Source organism: Scatophagus argus, chromosome 19, assembly GCF_020382885.2.
Source record: "Scatophagus argus isolate fScaArg1 chromosome 19, fScaArg1.pri, whole genome shotgun sequence".
Classification (NCBI taxonomy): Eukaryota; Metazoa; Chordata; class Actinopteri; family Scatophagidae; genus Scatophagus; species Scatophagus argus.
The window spans coordinates 5,000,156-5,014,404 of NC_058511.1; the positions used below are offsets into that span (position 1 = coordinate 5,000,156).

At 43.5% G+C, this 14,249-nt stretch overlaps 2 protein-coding genes across 2 annotated transcripts in view; both read left to right on the forward strand.

Moving 5' to 3' along the window:
* susd6 (sushi domain containing 6) overlaps window positions 1–6,967 on the forward strand; it is a 33,467-nt gene extending 26,500 nt beyond the window's left edge. The window contains exons 3-7 of the mRNA XM_046372228.1: window positions 996–1,190; window positions 1,706–1,900; window positions 2,019–2,157; window positions 3,349–3,833; window positions 4,462–6,967. Of these exons, the coding sequence (XP_046228184.1) occupies window positions 996–1,190; window positions 1,706–1,900; window positions 2,019–2,157; window positions 3,349–3,833; window positions 4,462–4,487 (1,040 nt within the window). The 3' untranslated portion in view covers window positions 4,488–6,967. The remainder of the gene's footprint in view (window positions 1–995; window positions 1,191–1,705; window positions 1,901–2,018; window positions 2,158–3,348; window positions 3,834–4,461) is intronic.
* Window positions 6,968–7,781: 814 nt separating this feature from the next.
* srsf5b (serine and arginine rich splicing factor 5b) lies at window positions 7,782–14,159 on the forward strand. The gene is made up of 8 exons (XM_046372229.1): window positions 7,782–8,068; window positions 8,336–8,481; window positions 9,007–9,077; window positions 9,176–9,289; window positions 10,218–10,290; window positions 11,679–11,752; window positions 11,901–12,008; window positions 12,519–14,159. The coding sequence occupies exons 2-8, from the start codon at window positions 8,356–8,358 to the stop codon at window positions 12,844–12,846; spliced, it is 894 nt and encodes a 297-aa protein (XP_046228185.1). The 5' UTR covers window positions 7,782–8,068; window positions 8,336–8,355; the 3' UTR covers window positions 12,847–14,159.
* Window positions 14,160–14,249: the final 90 nt, after the last annotated feature.

The following is a 14,249-nucleotide window of genomic DNA, read 5'->3' on the forward strand; positions in this document are numbered from 1 at the left end:
CACATTCGGATAAATTAGCCCCACGCTACGATGAAATGCACAATTCGGACACAAGGAGCTGGCGTGCCAAAGCAGCATCATAGCATCATGGGAAGGTGGATCAAAGCACAATTAACTTTAAGTCTTCTGCCTCATCCCGTCTTCATTGGCTGGCTTAGAGCTTCAAGTCTGTCATTAGAGCCAAGTAAATGAGCCTCACTAAAGATCCTGTCTCAACGCCCAGTGGTGGTGTGGGATGAAGTCGGTTTAATGAGCAGGAGATAATTGAGAGAAGTTTGATCTATATCAAGCTCTTTGTGACATTTTAATCCACTGTAGACACTTCAGGTATTCTCTATGCTGCACAGCGTGGCTGTCTGCTGCATAACCTGTCATGTTGATGCAGTGCCTCTGCCTTGCCTTTGTAAAATGCAGCCTGGTTTTAAGTAACAGTACCTCTGAGCTTTAATTATCAACTCAGCCTGTCAACTTGACAGAGTTTGCCTGTGAAAAGTTGTTTGACCCAGTGGCAGCTGCCCGCAGTGGGGACAGGCCGACAGTTTATGTCACCGTAATGATAGACCAGCACAATATCCCACTACATCCCATCCATTGCTAAAATTTTAGAGTCACTGGAAAACTGTTACCAGGTTCGCTATTAGATTGAGATAGAGCCAGCCTCAGAAGCAACATCAGCGATAAGCTTGTCGAAATACTGTTTATTTGACATAATATTGGTGCATTATTCTTTAGACTCAGGCTACCAGTGAGACACATTTTCCTTTTCCCCCAGCAGGCCTGTAATACGTGGTAATTCATTCATAAATTGAAAAGTAAGATGCTACAAATGCTGTCTGTTGGGAGTTTCTAAGTTTTCTAAGTTTAATCCGAAGCTTTTAGTTCCTTACATAAGTGGTGAAATGGCCATAAATCCACCTAAAGGGCTTCTACGATTTAAGCCTTCAAGCAGCAAAAACTGATTCTGAATTTTTTTCACTTGTTTCCTGTTTCTTCAGGTTGTGCGCAGCCACCCGGCGTGCAGCACGGAGACCTGCTGAACCAGACCGAAGCCAACCGGGGCTCTTTCCCTCCGGGCACCCTGCTCACTTATGGCTGTGAGCCTGGCTACACTGCAGATGGGCCCACCAGCATCATTTGTACCAGCTCTGGAGCCTGGTCCTATCAACCGCCACGCTGTATCAGAAGCAATGGTAAGCACAACAAATACACACCTGGGACAAGGATTCAAGGAGCTTTATTGTCATTTCACATACGCAGAAACATGGTATTGTGCAAATGAAAGGAGTAGTGCAAAGTTCTGTGCAAGATAAAAAAAGCACACCAGACTGTAATTTTTTTTTTCTTGGCTCAAATGCAGTCCTATTATGCTCGTCTCTATGGAAAATATTGTAGCCTTTACAAGTTTTATTGTAATGCAAACGGTTCATTTAAACCTTTTTTTGTCACAAACATTTGAGGGTCAAGTTCATTGGGAAGTGAACTATATGATTTTCCTCTCACTTCCTGAAAAGTCACTTTTATAACCTCATATGTTTGAGCAGGTGCACTTCACAGCTGACTGCATCAAAACTGAAATATCACATCAGTTAGATCACATCAAATTTCGCTCAAAATATGACTGCAGGTAGAAATACTGCCAGACTCTTTGAGTACACGACAGCAGCCACAAGTGTTCAAATGTCTTATTTTCTCTGCCTCCTCTCAGTGTGTTCACCGCCCACTGAACCTGAGAACGGGGGCTACCGCTGTCACCCTTCTCCCTGCCACCGCCTCACCCACAAGACAGTTATCGAGTACTTCTGCGACGAGGGCTATGCTCTGAAGGGGGACTACAAGTTCCTCACCTGCCAGAACGGCGAGTGGGACGGTCCAATGCAGATAAGCTGCCGCCTCACACAAGGTCTGTCACTTCTGTTAACTTTGACCTGTGTCTGGTCTACCACAGATTAGCGCAGTTTCGAAATCAAAATCTGTGAACCACATTTTCACTTCCTCTCTGTTCTTCTTGTGCCTGTCAGACAAGGAACCGAGCTCTCCTCTGGGTATACCAGCTCTGTCTATTGTGGCGTCCACAGCTAGTTCTGTGGCACTCATCCTGCTTTTAGTGGTGCTGTTTGTCCTTGTACAGCCCAAACTCAAGTCCTTCCATCACAGCAGGTGAGTCAACTTGACCGATGACCTTACTGTGCTGATAGCTGTTCGGCCTCTGTGTCATGCCCAGTGGTTGTTAGAGCTGCTCCTCGTGAAAGCAAAAGGCAGATTCTCGTTTCTCACATCCCAGATTTTATTTCGGCTATTTTGGCTCAGTTTCATGATTGTAACGTTTCACCTTTTGTTCTCGTCGCCACACACATCATGGAGTTCTAGTCACACAGCACACCTTTACATAATCATGTGCTTAAAGTATATCTGAATGAGATCTGTATTGTAATGCTTTGAGTTTTCTGCGTGAGAATTTAGATGTTAAATGACTTGTCTACGCAACTGCATTGTTTAAAAGTGCAAATATTTTCTGTGATCCTCTCGGGATTTCTGACTTCTTGCCATAATGCCGTCCATCTTAAAGTCATTCCTCCCCAAGATCACATGAATAAAATAACCCAATAAAATACCATCATATTCTTTGAAATCATACAGTCACTGCACAACCGGAAGTTTCTGTCATAAAGGGAATGAATGTTATGCTTCAGTCTTTGTTGCTCCGTGTGCATTTTGTTTTCTTCTGTGTTTTACTGACGAGGGCAAACATGTTGAAAAGGATCAGCCTTTTGCTTCTCACACAAAGTGTTGGCAGAAACTTTTGAAAGCTCTGGTTCTATGTACTTTGGAGGAGCACTGCCCTTTTATATGTTCTGCTGTAAAACCACCTCCCAGTATGTCATAAAGTAACACAGCAGATTCTTGCTAATGATCCTCCTCTGTGCAGACACACCTCTTATTCAGGAGTTTTGGTTGAAACTGGTTACATAAACAGGTTGCCTACATAAGACGCATAAAACCTGGCAACTAGTTTTACTAGTTCACATTTCTTAAATACATGAGAAATGAAAGTAAAAGTAAGAAAAAGGGCGTTAACCTCTAACGTCCCTGCTGTGGCTCTGTGATAAAGAGGTCACAGTGATTTGATCCAACGATCATTGGCACTCTTGTTGATTATGCTGTGGGCCTGAGGGCTTAGTGCAGCCTGCTGTAAAGGGATTGCACAGTCAACGCTAATCACGTCTTCCGGTTGTGCAGTGGCACGCAACACACATGACTGCATCATGTCCATCCACCTGAATCTGGTGCTGTCCACACTTGTCTTACTGTCTGTCTGTCTCTCACTGACTTCCCCTCCCTGTCTATCAGGAGGGAGCAGGGAGTCTCAGGCCAGCCCAGTTCCATCATGGTGGAGGGCGTCCAGGTGACGCTGCCCTCCTACGAAGAGGCTGTTTATGGAAGCAGTGGACTGTGTGGTGCTTCCGGTCCTCCTCCTTCTCCACCACCTCCTCCAGCTCCTCCGGAGTCTCGAGTCCCGATCGTGCTCTCAGAGGGGCTTCCTCAGGGAGCCACAGGGGGCCCCAGCAGAACCCGCCACCACAGAGACTTAGACTTCTGTCTCCCATCCACGTCCTCCTCGTCGTCCTTCTCCTCCCGCCGTCATGCAGAGACGGTGCTGGTTCATCAGGCCCCTTCTTCCTCCTCCTCCTCCTCCTCCTCCTCTTCTTCGTCATCATGGGCTAGAGAGCACCCAGGGGGTGCGTGCGCTGCCCCCCTTCCGCTCCGCAGAGACTCTGAGAGTAGCGACCAGCACAGTCTGCTTTCTGTCACCTCTACAGATGACTTTTCTGACGGTAAGAGGAGACTCTCTGTGTTATTCCACATAAAAGAATTATGACCAGGTTATGTTGGAAGCAGAACGGCTGTAGCTGCATTTTGATGGACAAACTGAAATTTCACATTACTCCTCATGCTGACGTATAGAGTATGCAGTTAACAGTTGTCTACGGATTGAGTAATATATTTATCTACATTACTGGGTTGCCAAGGACTAGTGAAACAAAACACAAATACCTATCAAGTTTATTGTCAGACATAATCAATACTAATAGAAATGTCACCCCGTTTTCAAAGTTATCAATTATATACACTCTCTTCTTATGCTTACTGCTTGAGGCATTCAGTAAAGTCCCAAATGTAGGTTTAATTGAAAACTTACACTATTTATATTGGACTTTTACACCACTACCCAACTACCCATAATTAGCCATAGAATAACTTCAGCTTGCTCCGCCCTCATGCAGTGGTAAAGTAATGGGAATGGTTTAAATGTTCCATTACACCACTACCCAACTACCCAGGAAATTCAGTTGCATGGAAATGTTTCCGTTGATGTAATGTATTGAATGACTGTGTGTTGGGTAGAAGGCTGCCTCCACAGCCTTTGCTCTGTTCTAACATATCTGTTCTGTTCCCCTGCAGATATTCCCCTGCTGAAGGAAGCATGAAGCCTGCCAGCCTGCTATCAGCATCAGTGGCAGAGCCCCCAATATCCTTATCTCTCACTGCTGACCAGGACTGACTGTGGCTGTCAACCCACTTCCCCTGACTCCCCTCAGCAGCCAGCAGAGAAAAGACTAGAACTATGCCCATTCCCCATGCAAACTCCTCTGCCATTGCCACCCATGCAGAGCAAAGCCAACAACCAATACTCCCTGCATCATAAGCAATGAGGAAGCACCGCTGGACCCAGCAACTGGATCAAACTAAAGACAAGCCAGACAAACAAAGTGGTGCCAGCTCAACATAAATCCTGTAGATCCTATGTATATGAGTAAAGCATACATACCAAGTCAAGGTTGTGTACTATAGGCTATGTATTACTATACACTTGCCTCCTCCCAGGTGTAGTTCTCTATATTAAAATGGCTCACAGAAGCTTCATTGGAGAAGGCTATAGCAATTGAGACACGTTGGAATCTGTCTGGGAGTACTTCAGATAAAAGAAAAAAAGTGAAATAAAACAACTTGTGATGTTTGCTCCTGACGCCGTGGCGCTCAGAATCGTCTTCCCGCTGTACTTGAAAAGTTGTGAGTGGCGGCCGGGTTTTTGCAGCCCGCTTTGTGAATGTTGCATGTTGTTTTTAGTTATTGCTGTCACAGCACGGTGGCCCACTCTGAATGAAGCATGAAGCCTCCGCTGTCTCTCTCTCTCTCTCTCTCTCTCAAGCTATCTGTGTATCTTGGTGGCGTCTAGCATGTGGATTAGTGAGATTGAGAACCACTTCACAAGAGCTAAAAGCAGGGTGCAGTGTTTTACGAAGCACCGTATCACAACTATAAAAAGACCTTTTCCTGCTTCTTTCATTTTTTTATTTTATTTTTTTTGATGCCAGCTGCACCCAGGTGCTTCTTCTGTCGCATGAGTGGGATTGATTGGTGTTTTGGTCCCAGGACTGCGCCATACATCTTTTCTGTATGAGGACAGGGACACATAATGTCACATTTTGTCTGAAAGCTGAGGAGAGGGTTGTCTTTCAACACGGTGATTGGGCACACGACTGAACTTTAAGGTTGTTTCACTTTCCCCCCTTCCCCTCCACTGTATTTATTGTTTGTTCTGTTGCTCGGTTTGCTTTGAGTTGCAGAATCTCATTGCATGTGTGTGTGTGTGTGTGTGTGTGTGTGTGTGTGTGTGTCCGTGTCCACTAGGCTGGAGATGACATAACCTCATATGGTAGGCTGCGACACAGCCATTGTCTGATTGGCCTCTCTTCAGATTAGAGACTGGCTGCACAATGTCCCTGTCTTTCACCCTTGGAAAATATCCCTCCCAGCACTGAATAAGTCACATGAACAAACCAGCGTCACTTCAGGCAACGAGTCCGCTACACAATGTGTGTATTATTCATCTACTCTCAAGCTAGAATATTTATCGTTTTCTGCTGAATGGCTGGAAAAGACGAGTCTCCTTAGAGGAACTGGCTCTCGCCCACCTTCGCGCTATACCGAAGACTCTCCACTTTCGTGCATTAATGACACAACTGCAACTGGTTGCAGTGAAATGATAAAAGTTTTTGTTATATGGCACCCACTCCCGCCACATACGCTCACTCACCCTCCTAATGCCAAGTGCAAATTTAAGAGAAAATCGTGCTATTTTGTTAGAAATCATCCTCTGTTTTCATTGCCACTTGAAAAGCTTTGGTAGTTGAGCTGGTCACCCTGGAAACGGCATGACTCCGAAGGATCCTGAGAATTACTTTTCAAGCTTAACTGCTCAGAGAAAAAAACAAAAACAAACAAACAAAAAAAAAACAACAACAGAACAACCCAGTTGGATTTCTGTTTTATTTGGCATTTGTGGCTGTCTGTCAGTGTCGACGGCTACATCATTAATGCAAACAGAATGTTGCCTTAGACTTGGACAATTTCTTTTTTTTTTGGGACGTATAATCGTTGGTTGCTTTACAGTATTGCAACGTGTTCTGTTTTCCCAATGGCCTTACTCTGTTTTTTTTTTTCTATCCTATGCATAAAACTGTCTTTGTGTATTTATCATTGAGTTTACTTTTGTTGTTGGACACGACTAAATGAATGTCCATCCTTCTATGTCCTCCCTTAGCTTTTCCAGCTACTGTGCTGATGATGATGATGATGATGATGAACCTATAAGCACCTATATTTCACTGTTCCTTTACTTCTCTTTTGCTACAAGGCATTCAGATATTATGAGGTTGAAAAGGAAAAAAAATAAGTAAGATTGACTTTGCGTTCAGAAGCACTGTTGTACGGTGTTGCTTCCCTGAGAATAACAGGTTAAAAAAAGTACACATTTTGATTCTTAGTTTCATTGCTTTCAGCTTTGGTTTTTCCTCTGTACATGGCAGTGGGTGTGAAGATAGTAATTTAATATTTGTATAAAGTTTAATTTAATTTTACAGTGTGTATATAACTTTCTAATTAAAGCTTTCTTTTGAATGTGGAAGATGATGTGTCATTATTTAAGCTATTAAGCGGCTAAGTGTGTAATTCTTGGAAAACGTCAATCTGTCATAAAGCACATATTTTCAGACTGAAAGTTGAGTCTACGTCAAAGTCGTGTCCAGCACCTATTAAACCACTGCAATGTGTATCTGCTTGTATGAGTCAAGAGAATGATTTCATTTTACATTAAATTGGATCCCAGAAGATCTGAACCTTGTTTGCACGTGGAGGTCCTGCTACATGACAGTACATTAGTGAGTTTAGATCCTTGCAGCACCCTTCACAGATAGCAAATCACTTAGGCTAGTACGACATCTGCTTCATGAATTCTTCATCAACACTCCAGAATTATGCTGTTGTGTGTGATTAGACAGCAAAATCACCTACCTGGGAGCTTGCTTCCCTTAAAACCTTAGTATCTTCTAAATTACTTCTCAAAAACAATTTCCTGTGCATGCAATTAAAAGAAATTGCTCTTTCTGACTCAACTTGTATTTTAACATTATGTCCTTTGTCCTGCTGTGTTTGCCATAGAGGCCTATTAAGAAATAGCTGTTGAACAGTGTGTGATCTGTTCTTATCTCTGTGCTGTATTGTTGTATCTGAGCGACACCTCGTGGTCAGAAGTAGAAACTGCAGTTCATATTCGGCGGCGGAGGGGAACTTACGTCACGTTCGTCGAACTTCTTCTTCTTTTTTTTAAGTGCTCTGCAGTGGCGCCAGTGCAGTGCTCATTTTAAAACTTTATTAGCAATTCGATTTTTGGACATACAATAAGACAGCCGGGCCCTGGAGTACAGTATTAATATACTGAGCACATAACAGAAGGAAACTAAAACATAACACTGACATAAGATTTATTGGAGGTCTCAAACAAGTTCGAGGGCCTCTGTTTCGTAGAGGTTATCTAATTCCACAAGATGGCGGTGTTGCAATAAGGGTGCCAGGTTGCCTTTAGGAGGTAGAAGAAGAACATTTAGCCCTATTAGAGTTTCTTTGGTCGTACGAGGGTTGGTTTAGTGCGGAGGCACCATTTTGTTTTACTTCGGAGTCAGCGGTTACAGTCGAGCTAGTTAAGAAATAGCACTAGGACCACTTCAAGGTATGCGTGCAATGACTGAAATGATCCATTATGTCAGCATGCAGTTCGCGTTTTGTCAAAGCAGATAAACGTTTGTGTCGTGTATCCTTAGCTTAGTTTAGCTAGTAATATGGCGCGGTAAAATTTGGTAGCATAGGCCGCATGGTTGATTTGTTAGCTTGCTGCTAAAATAGAGCATCTGTGATTTGACATTGTAGGGCCGGTGTTTCTCATTCCCAGTAGGCTGCGTTAGCTTACTCAATTAAATCAGTATGTTTATTTCCTCAGACCGGAACGACTTGATCAACATGAGTGGATGTCGCATTTTCATCGGCCGTTTGAGCCCATCTGCGAGAGAGAAGGATGTGGAGAGATTTTTCAAAGGATACGGCCGCATCCGAGATATTGACCTCAAGAAAGGCTTTGGCTTTGTGGTGAGTCAGCTGCATGGAAGTAGGTCAGCAGGTTTTCAGATATGACGAGCACGATGCCCAGTTGTACACTGAATTGACAATTTGTATTGACAGCGACAAAATGTGCTTATTAGGCTGCCTTATCCAGGCTCTGTTCGTCTGGGCGTGTATTCACATTATATATATCCGGTTATTTACGACTTTTATTTTATTCCTTTGTGTGTCCGGCTTGTTGACACGCCCACACGGCAAAAAAACGAGTAATTGATTCAAATTACTTTCACGTTCAGTCTACACTTAAGAAATGTTTACATATATGTTAAAAAAAAGTCTCCCATTTACATAAATATCCAAACTCACAAGGTGAGCTCAGGTGCGTCTTGTTAATGTGTTAATTTGCCTGAACCATTTTGATGGATTGTCCTGTCCCGTAAATGTGATTCTTAAAGAAGCTTCCTTTCTAAGCCACAGCGTCAGAATGACATGTAAAAGGGGCTTGATGCTAAGACGTGTTGTCGTAAATGTCTTGCATTCTGTTTATTGCAGGAGTTTGATGACCCCAGAGATGCTGAGGATGCTGTTTATGAGCTTGACGGCAAAGAGTTGTGCAATGAAAGGTGCTCCGTGTCTTGATTGTTTTTGCAATCAATCTAAAGAAACAAATTATATATATATATAACAAAATAAAAGACATTACTAATTTCTGGATTTTCAGGGTGACCATCGAGCACGCCCGTGTACGTCTGCGGGGTGGCCGTGGCAGAGGAGCCAGCGGCGGTGGAGGGCGTTTCTCTGATCGCTATGGCCGAGGCTCCCAGAGCAGTCGGAGGTGACATTTTCACACCACCCACAGTATTTGTAGCCACACTTGGCCAGCACAGGCTTCACTAAGCCTAACAACCACAGCTGTGCCGAGAGTTCACATGGACGTGATTCTCAACGTGATAAGTCAAATCTGGATTCTAAACAAGACAAATCTCTTGGCGGTGGAGCGGCATAATTTACAAACCATGAGCAAACTATAGAATGAGACAAGTGCAAATAAGTTAATCTAAGCACAGTAGTGGCTGCCAAAAAATATAGTTGCAGGGTAAATACACAAAAAAAGCTTTTCACTGCTTCGCCATTAGGGCTCAAGTATATCTGACTGATTCTGTTTTTGATCCCCTCATGAATTAATTAGTTAGTAAAACAAGTACAAGGCTTGAGTACTTCAGTCCATCTCTGCTAAAGGAAGATATTTGTATACAAAAGCACAATGAAATGTCTTATAGCATTGGTTGCAGCTAACAAGTAGCTTTGTAGTTGTATCAACGTCTGTCTGTGTTCAACAACTGACTATCAAATCAGAAGAAGTACCTTTTCAGTAATATTTCAGCAATGATTATCAATGTTTTTACAGTACTCTTAAGCACTCTTCATTTCTAATTTCATTTGCATTTAACAATCAAATACCAGTTGGAGATTCTGGGAAAAAAATGTGGGTATTACCACCAACTCGGATGTGACATGGCTCTGGCTTTGACCTGCATGTGGGAAGAATCAGCATTCAGGAGTTCACGTTTCTTCTTCTGTTAGAGTAGCAATGTTGAACGGTTTACTTACAGTGCAACACAAGCCCTGCGTGTGCTGCATTTTAAAGATCCTTGCCATGAATTATCCTTGCTACTGGCAAGTAGTTTAGCTCTCAGGCTGCGTGCCAAAGTCTGTGTGTGTGCCATTCTCATTCATTTGACTGACCCTCCGTTCGTTTCCAGTCGAAACCCTCCTCCGATGCGCACTGAGAACCGCCTGATTGTGGAGAACTTGTCCTCTCGTGTCAGCTGGCAGGTTAGTATTGCCTCATGTTTCTTTTATGCTCAGCAAGCCTCTAAAAGCTGCAACATCATAAAAAGTTATCACCTCCATCATTCTGCCTCCAGCAACATACACATACAACTGTAGAATTTACATGCTGCTAAAAACATAGAAAGTCTGAAATCAAATCAGTTGCTAATATACATACATAAACAGTGAAACTATTTTGTTGTGATCAGGCCAAAATTGTTCTTTTTAAAAGCACCGCTCTTATCAATCTGCATCTCATGCAGTTAAGTAATGAGTCAAAGAGCAGTAACAACAAAAAACGTAATTTGTTCCTTTTTTTCAAATTTTAACCAATTCTTCACCCCTTTATTTGCCAGCCTGACTGTTGTGTCATGTGGAAGAGCTCGCTTATGGTGGAGTTAACCCCTTCTGGGTCCTTCTGTCTGGGTTGAGCCTGTGGTGTCAGCCACTCTGTCCTACTCCTAGTTGACGCCTGCTGGTCATGTGAGCGCTCGCTCCACACTAGAGGCACTGGCGGCCTCTTCGCTCGCTCGCAACGCCCCGCTGTCGAAGGCAGTGGGGTGCCTGGTGTGAGGCTGAGAGCGAGAGAGAGGAAACAGAGAGTTGGCAGAGAGAAAGGAGAGGAAAGAGCGAGAGTCGATGGTGATGGTGGTGGCGTATTGATCGATGGTTCGTTAATTTGAGGGGCTTCGATCGATCGATATCCCCCCCTCCCTTCCCCCCTCTGGTGTTCCCGCACATCGTGAGCGAGCGAGAGAGAGAGTGTGAATTCCTCCCAGGTGCCCATGGATATAATCTGCTGTTATCCCGAGGTTATGGTGGGCTCGGAGAGCCTGCGGCCCACCCCAAAGGGTCTCACTCTCAGGTAGTAGTTTCCTCTCTTCCACCCTGTTCACTCTCTATACTGAGGCGGGGTGCCGAGACAGGGGCGGTCCCGGCGCGGAGCCCTGTGCCCTCCTTGCCAGGGAAAATGGGGCTCTTAGTGCCAAACGCTGCCCAAGCGGCGCCACTGCACTTCAATTCATGCAGATGGTGTTCATGTCTCTCTAGCTATAATGAGCTGTGGGTCCAAGAATGTCAAAGCTGGTGCGAATACTCAGCCTGCCCAGTAATCGCACTCATCAAAATTGGCCGAACTCTAATTTGTGGCACATTATACCTGTTTTTTGTTTTTTGTATTCTTTGTAAAAATACACTTTTTCTTCAATGTCTGGCTGATTAAACAGCTTCTGAGGTTCTTGGGCTCATCCTCCATATCTGCAGTAGCCTGTGTAGTCCTCTCAGAGAGTCTAACCATCTCTCTTTTTGGGTAAATCTGTTCTGTTTTTCTGTCTCACACTGTGTTTGTGTCCCGAGTCTCTCCGTAAGTTGACTGATGTTTACATGCGTAGGACCTGAAAGATTTCATGAGGCAAGCTGGAGAGGTGACATTTGCAGATGCTCATCGCCCCAAGGTCAACGAAGGGTAAGACCATTGCCTCTGTTGGCATTAAATGGCAACATCGTAAGCGATTCACAATCGCTTACGTATGATCTCGAGCTTAGATTTGCAATTTGATGTAAACTACCATCTGATTTATTTTAGCCAATGTTGTCTCATGTTGTTTTCACAGGGTTGTAGAGTTTGCCTCTCACAGTGATCTGAAAAACGCCCTTGAGAAATTGTCTGGAAAGGAAATGAATGGCAGGAAAATCAAGCTCATTGAGGCATCCAAGAAGAGGTGACCCACCTTTCATTTTATTATAAAAATCAATGTATATTAAAGAAGAAGTCGGCTAAATGTAGCTGATGATTGTTTTTTTCACCAGCCTGCACACAGACGATGGCCTGATTTTCGATTTAGTTCACAGTGAGACGTGCTAGCATCCAAGATAACTTCATCCAGCACTCACTAATCAGTGTTTGACTCATTCAAAGAAGTGAGCTGGTGGGATGAACAGCAGGCTCATTTTAGACGACTCCACAGTGATCTTGTTAATCTGGATAAGCTAAGTGATGTATGAAGAAAACAGCTCAGAGCAAATATATGTATATATCAGATTTAGCAGAAAATGGGCTGTGAGAGATGAGACTTATTTGATTCAGGGAAGGAAATTCACACGTAGAATTGTGTGACAATTTGAATAAAGTTAAGATTTTATTTAAAAAGTGTTTAGATGTTACAATTCTGCTATTAGTATATTATGTTATAAAGGCCTTTTCCTAATGCCAGTCTTCTTCTCTTTCCCAGATCGAGAAGTCGCTCCCGCTCTGAGAGCTCCTCACGTTCGCGGTCCCGTTCTCGTGGTCGCTCCCCATCTCGCTCCCCGAGACGCTCCCGCAGCCCGGCCAAGGCCCACAACCGTTCCCGCTCCCGCTCTGGCTCCCCAGCTGGCGGTACCTCCTCCCCAACCCCCAAATCAAAGGAACCCGCCAAACGGACCTCAAAGATGAGCAAGTCCGCCAGTCCGCCCTCCCCCCTGCCGGCTCAGAGAGCCTCCGTCTCCCGCTCCCGTTCACGTTCACGCTCCCGTTCGCGCTCCCGTTCTCGTTCTCCTTCTACTGACAGCCAGCGCTAGAAGCTGTGTTGTTAGACCAACTTCTTTGAGCAGTATAATCACCTTGAATGAGTTGGCACACTGGAGTTCCCATGATCTCTTCTGAAAGCCAAGATCAAGAGTTTTCTTTGGGCAAAGTTTGTTTTTCCTTGACAGGGATGTTCTCACGGCGTTTCTGTTCTTCAAATTTCAAACACAGGAACATCGTCAGATGGAAACGACGGCGCCAAGTCAAATATGTTATTGTCATCGCAGGGCATTCCTTAATTGACTAACTTGCGCGGTAATGTTGGTCGCGTCTTTCTTCTCATTGCACATCACATTTGGACCCGTATGTACGTTGACACCCAGCGACTCCTCACCTCCTAATATATATCCATCTCAACCAGACTGCAGATCCACTACTGGTCCAGCACTATTGTTTCATCACTCAGAATCGCCAGTCAAGTCTCACACTAACTGGGCCTGTAAAGTTTGTAATCTCTACATTGTTTTGTTTTTTGTTTTTGTTTTTTTGCAAAACTTGGAAGAGGAAGTGCTGGGATCATTTTGATAAGTCGGGTGAGAACTTACTTTACTGTTTTTTGCAAATGATCAATCATTTGCGATGGAAAATGCTTGGGTTTATGTTTTTTCTAGTCACCACCACATTTATCAAGTCTTTTCACTTATTTTCCCATGTTTTGACCTACCGTACCCACTAGAGGTGGTGTATATAATATCTATAACTTAGAATTGCTTGCATGTACTTTTGTTTGATTAAAAAAAAAAAAAACAATCAAAAAAAAAAGATTTATTATTGAAATTTTTTTTTATTTGTGCTTAAAGCTGAAATGCAAACCACTATCATAATTGGCATCGCCAGCCTCCGTGTCAGGAAGGCTGAACAGTTGCGCTCATTGTTCCAGCAGTTGCACAGCTGTGCAGTAGATTAACTCTTCATTTCATGGGTCTTACATTTTCTTACAGCTGACTGTTAAAACTTTTATTTTGTCAGGAGATAAAGTGAACACTTCATTGTGGTGTTGCTTACAGAATGCAGTGTATTCTAGCATTGTAATTTTCTTTTCGTGTGTGTGTGTGTGTGTGTGTGTAGGGTTTTGTGTACAGCACTGCAGACTTTTGTTTTACATAAGTGAGCAATGTAATCTCAAGAATACTTGTTGGTACTGTGACTGATGTGACTTTGGTTCAAATGAACTTGTAGACGAAGAGTTTGGGGGGGATGAAAAAAAATTTTGTACGTAAGGATTTTATTTTCAGTGGAAATATATGGACGTTTGTATGGTGTACAAAGACAATGGACTTAAACAATAAAATAATTTTAACTTTAAGGTTGTTCACAATGAAACATTTACACATAAGTTTAGAAGTTGCCAACAGTTCATAATATTCTTAAACAAAGTACTCGCAACAGTGACTTT